Source organism: Dryobates pubescens, chromosome 12 (genome assembly GCF_014839835.1).
Source record: "Dryobates pubescens isolate bDryPub1 chromosome 12, bDryPub1.pri, whole genome shotgun sequence".
Taxonomy (NCBI): Eukaryota; Metazoa; Chordata; class Aves; order Piciformes; family Picidae; genus Dryobates; species Dryobates pubescens.
Genome location: NC_071623.1, coordinates 17,759,195 through 17,764,574, shown reverse-complemented (window position 1 = coordinate 17,764,574; position 5,380 = coordinate 17,759,195). Strand labels below are relative to the sequence as shown.

Here is a 5,380-nt window from a genome sequence, read left to right as displayed (position 1 = left end):
AGCAGATTAAGGAACATGTTTTCTCCATGAATTACACAAGATGCTAGAAAGAATTTTGTCTAGATACAGGGCATTAAAAAGGCAATTCCTTGGCAATTGCTTTCACCCCACCCCAATCTGTGTGTGTGTGTTTCCTAACTAGAAGTAAGATCAGTAAAACCAAATTGTGGCAAATTGTTACTAGTATGAAAAGTGACAGTGGAGTGGATTGGAATTCCCCAAGACTATTGGTTATCTACATTAGATATGCTGAAAGGTCAATCATAACTGAAAAAAAAAAACAACCAAAAGTAAGAGATCAGAAATTTCTGTTTCCTTCCACTTTTCTGAAGCAAAACCTTTTCTCTCCTGTGATAAGTAGACAGTGCTCCTTGCCATTGCAGTAGCTGAGGGCTTGAGCTCATACCTGGACTCCAACTACCTTTGCAGCCACATTGCTCACCGATCCCTAACAACACCCACCCCTCTGGGCAAGAAGTTGGTCTTTTTAGGGTTTAGCCACCTTTTAGCCACCTGGATGAGGAAGCTCTGCACCCACATCAGGAAGACAGGAAGACCTCATTCTACCCAATTTCTCGAGTGTGGTCTCCCACCTCACTGGCACAGCACACCAATCCCAGGTATAGCATGGACTCCTTCAGGAGCCGTGGTTTGTTCAGGGGGGCAGGAATGATGTCTTGTGCAGGATGTTACCTTCCTCCACCACACGGTGGTAGAAGCACCAGGGGACCCCGGCGGGATGTGAGTTGAAGCAGCAACCCTTCCTCTCACACTCCTTAGCCGTGATGCCGGGGAAGCCGCAGTTCCTCCTGCCGCGAACATCAGTAGGACAGAATTTCCTAACTGCAGAAAGCAAACCGAGAGAAGGAAGGAGGCTCTGTTACTTTATGCTCCAGTTTCTTGCTGGCATAATACACAAACAAAACACAGACCATGAAGGTGAGCCCACTGAGCAGACCTGACAGCTGGGATGACCCTCTTCATACCCATTTCAAGTGGCAAGTTCACCCAAATCTTTGCCATGCCTTGTAAGGCAAAACTACTAGCTACTAACTACAACTGCTGCTGTGCCTCAGAGGCCAGAGGGGGAAAAGTTTGCTCCCAGAAGTGTCTGGTAGGCAGTGACCTGAGGCATGGACATGTTCCTGTGTGACCTGTCCTAGGTGAACCTGTTCTGGCATCAGGGGGTGGACCACATGATGTCCAGAGGGTCCTACCAACCCCTACCATTCTGTGATTCTCTGTCTCCTTTTATATTACCACAGCCACTGGGCTCAAACCAGGCTATGGCCCAATATTAGCCCCAGAGCAGCCTGGCTAATGCAGGGAGAAGAAACCCAGCCTCCTCTGCATGCCAACTGGAGTTATAGAAAGGAGGTAGGTCACTGAGGAGGAAATTGCAGCTCATCCTGGCAACTTAAACTCAAAACACATGTAAAGAGGTTATACCACCTGGCTTGAATCCTTTCCTGAAATAGTTCTGCTCAGAAAAGTCATGCTATGAAAATGACACCGTAAGGTCCTGCCACTTCATTTTCAAGATGCTCATGAAATGTTCAAAAGGAAAATATATTTTTTCCCTCCAACAATTTTGAGTCCTGTTGACCAATCTTGATTCACATCAGGTTTACTTATTGGGAAACACTGCCTCACTTCCTTTCATTTCACCTGTGTAACCGCTGAGGTTGCTCTGAAGTTCTCTTAAGAATGAGCCATGCAGCCAGCCCAGCAAATGTAGCTTATGTTCAGGGTTAGATACACTGCACATCCAGTCCATGAAGGACTGAGAGAACAGCTCTTGCCCTGTCTGACAAAACAAAGGCAAAAACTGGAAGCAGAAGTTTAGAAGCTTTAGAAGGAAGATTCTAATGGAGAGCGGAATTTCCCCTGGGATATTTTGAATACCTCATCGAACAGAAACTGTTAGCAAAAATGGGAGAGAAAATAAGAGTCACCAAGTGGAGTTATGCTGGGGAAGGAAGCAGCAAGTATCAAAACAGGCTGGAGAAAAGAACAAATATCCTAGAAAGTACAGCATGTCTGTTGCCTTTTGTACAGATGTCACACAACTACAGATGAGCTCACCCACTCAGGATTTTCTGGTTTCTTTGACATGCAGTGTGAAAAGTCATCCTGTGCTGCATGGAAAACCCATTTAAATTGCTGAGGATCCCTTGCTCTGCTGATGAGCACTGGCAGTGAAATGTTTTCTAAGTGATCAGAATGGGTTATTTGATAGCTAGAAGACTGAAGGAAGAGTAAATATCTTGTGTGACCAGGATGAGATAGAAGACTGATGGGTAAGCAATGTTTGGCGTTGCATTTAACTGCCAGAGATCTGTGCTTGCTTCGTTAGCATAAGAGGAAAAGCAGAGCTACTCTCTGTTACACACATTTTCCATAATCAAATAGTAGGTAAATCAGCAAAGATGTTACCTTTCTTGGGTTTAGGCTTAAAGCACCAGGGCATGTCAGGGACTGAGTTGTTGAAGCAGCACCCAATTCTCTTGCACTCCGCTGCTGAGATTCCTGGGTAACCACAGTTGATCCGCTCCAGGGCGGCTACCTTACACTGGCATCTTGCTGTTCAGGGAAGAAGTAGCAAGTTACTGGGTGTCAGTTTGTGCACTAATGCATTTATCAGATGTCCACTGGGAATGACAATCTTTTCCTAGGCTTTGCCCATCTTTACAAGTGTACTTTTTGTTGCTTGCTAAGACTTGGATGGTTTAAAAGCTGCTTTCAAATTCCCATAGATTTCAGTAAGGGTTGTATTCCATCTCTTGAGAATCTGTGCCCTCTCTCGTGGCCAAGACAGCCCAGCACGGTGGGGTCCATGGACTTCAAATAGACCATATCAAATGGTAAAACCCCCAGAACTTCAAATGTCATGCAAATACTAATTTGTTGTTTTGCCCACTTTGAGTGCAAAGAGTTAAGGGTCCAGTGAATATTTGAACAGGTGTAAAGACACAAAATGTTTTCATTCTTGTTAGGTGACTATAAGAACATAGGAGTATGTGCAAAAAATTGCAGCTATACTTTTAACATTTTAAGTCTACTGCACAGCCATCCACAGCCAAGAAGTTCTGGAGATGTTCATATGTTCATTGAGTTAGCTGCTAGAATCATGGACTCATTAGGGTTGGAAGGGACTTCAAGGATCATGTAGTTCCAACCCCTCTGCCATGGGCAGGGACACCTCATGCTAGATCAGGTTGCTCAGAGCCCCATCCAGCCTGGCCTTAAAATCCTCCAGGGATGAGGCTTCTACCACCTCCCTGGGCAATTTGTTAAATTGTCTAAATGACCTGTATTGTATTGAGGAGGTAGATTGATTCCTTTGTATTCAGGAGGCAAAATAGCACAACATAAATGTTAGAAGACTATTTAGACAAAGCTAACTCCTCTTCCAGTCCTAGTCCTATTCTAGCAACCTCCTGTACATGTCTGTTCCTCTGCCTTTGCAGCAAGTTCCAGATTACTCCACTAACACAAGACTTCACCTGCAGTCTTTTTTAATTTGCCATAGATTTTGCTGAAAAATCAAAAAGCAGAATCCAGCTTTGGTAATAATACCAGAGCAAGACACTGGCAGTATGATAAGTCACCTCGCTACGGTTGCAGTCAGCAGGATCAGGCAGGCCCACATACATACCTGTGAAGGCAACTGTAGATGGATGTACTTACATGGTGCAGCTACCCCCTCTGCCAGGGTACTGAGTGCTACGACGAGGATGACAGAGAGCACACAGATCACTTTGGGATCCATTGCTCTTGGAAGGCAGGTAGAGGAGAGGTGCCGCTTTCTCTTGGAGCAGGTTGCTTTATATGCTCCTCGTGTTTGCCTGGTGAGCTCTGATAACATTGTTCCATCCAAGGCTTCACCCAGAGGTTGGGTTTTCTTTTGTTTAATTAGAAAATGTCACCACACATATTTCAATATCCATGAGATAATTTCTGGGCTCACGAGAGGTATTGATCACGTATCTGTTACATACCTACAGGTACCTCTCTATTACGTGATCCAACAATCTATGAAATGAATGCCACTGGGTGCCTCTGGCAGCTCCAGCTGATTTCTTTGCCATTAGAATATTTCAGAGTCCTGGACAGCTTTAAATGGTTGCCACCAGTGACAAATATGTACATACATTTCCTAGCCAAGTGTATTATTTTTTTTTACATCAATTTTTCCTTGGCCTTAAGCCAGAAGTCTTATGCTTACTCTGAAACAGAGAAGGCAGAAGGGCTGGAGGTGTGATGCCTCCACACTTCAGGAGACCACAGGGCAAACTGTGCACCTAAAGAGATACGTGAGCAGAGAAGTGGAAGGTGTGACTGCAAAATACTGAGCCTGGCTGGGGATGCTGTTTGCTTGCACACAGAAGACAATTTGCACTTTTTTGGAATAGGAGAAGAAAGTAAGATCAGGGAAAACCAAAACCATAACAAATAACACAAAATATTATAAATCAATAAAGACAACAGCAGCAAGAGAGTCAGGACAGGAAAGGGGAGTTTAAATATGATCTCAGCCTGACCCACAAGCACTATACTCACCAGACCCAAGTACCCCAGATGATATTTTTTCACAAGGAGGAAGGTCAGACAGCTGGAGCAGACTTCCTCTCAACTGGTCCTGTGCCTGTGGGTCCTGTGCTATGCAGGGGATGCCTCATCCCTTCTGTGTGGTCCCAGGCATGGCATATTGCTTTGCAACCCATCCAGCACCATGGGCACATGACCTGACAAAGAAAATCTTCCCAAGCACCATGTTTGACTTGGTAATTTCCTAATTGCTTATGTCCTGGTTTCAAAGGTGGCCTCTAAGGCAGCCTCTGTGCTGTTTCAGGATGATGGGACTTGGACTGCCTTGTCAGGCTTCATTCTCTCTTTTAGATGCTTTTCTACCATTTACTGTAACATTTCTTCTAGCTATCTCCCAATACTTGGACACAGGCAGAGCAGTGGTTAAGGGTGGATGACAGGCATCAGGATGGTGAGGCCATCTGCACCCTCTCCAAAGCAGGTACCTGCAGAGTGGGCAGGGTGGGACACAGCCCCTGTGATGCTCTGCAGCACCCCTTTCTCCACTGGAAAACCACGAGGAATGCTTCCTGTTCATCACCAAATTGAGATTCAATGCATTTTTTTGATCTTTGAAAGAATTGTGTCTTCATGCCTTTGATGATCACATATTTGTTTGGTTTGTGTCTCTTTCCTTGACAATGTTCAAAGCAAAAAACTTTTAACTTCTATAGTTGTGCTTTGAAGGTAATTTTATTTGTTGAAAAGTATTTTTAGCCCTGTGGGAAGGATTTTGGTCTACAAGGGAAAAAAATAATAGAGCTTATTTCCCCCACTGTTTAGATTGTCT

At 44.6% G+C, this 5,380-nt stretch overlaps 1 protein-coding gene across 1 annotated transcript; it reads right to left on the bottom strand.

The window, feature by feature from the left end:
- Positions 1 to 235: 235 nt before the first annotated feature.
- Positions 236 to 3,772, bottom strand: LOC104305039 (trefoil factor 1). Its single transcript, XM_009905854.2, has 4 exons — positions 3,691 to 3,772; positions 2,437 to 2,583; positions 694 to 843; positions 236 to 267 (listed from the first exon to the last, which is right to left on the bottom strand). The coding sequence occupies exons 1-4, from the start codon at positions 3,770 to 3,772 to the stop codon at positions 236 to 238; spliced, it is 411 nt and encodes a 136-aa protein (XP_009904156.1).
- Between the last annotated feature and the right edge of the window lie 1,608 nt (positions 3,773 to 5,380).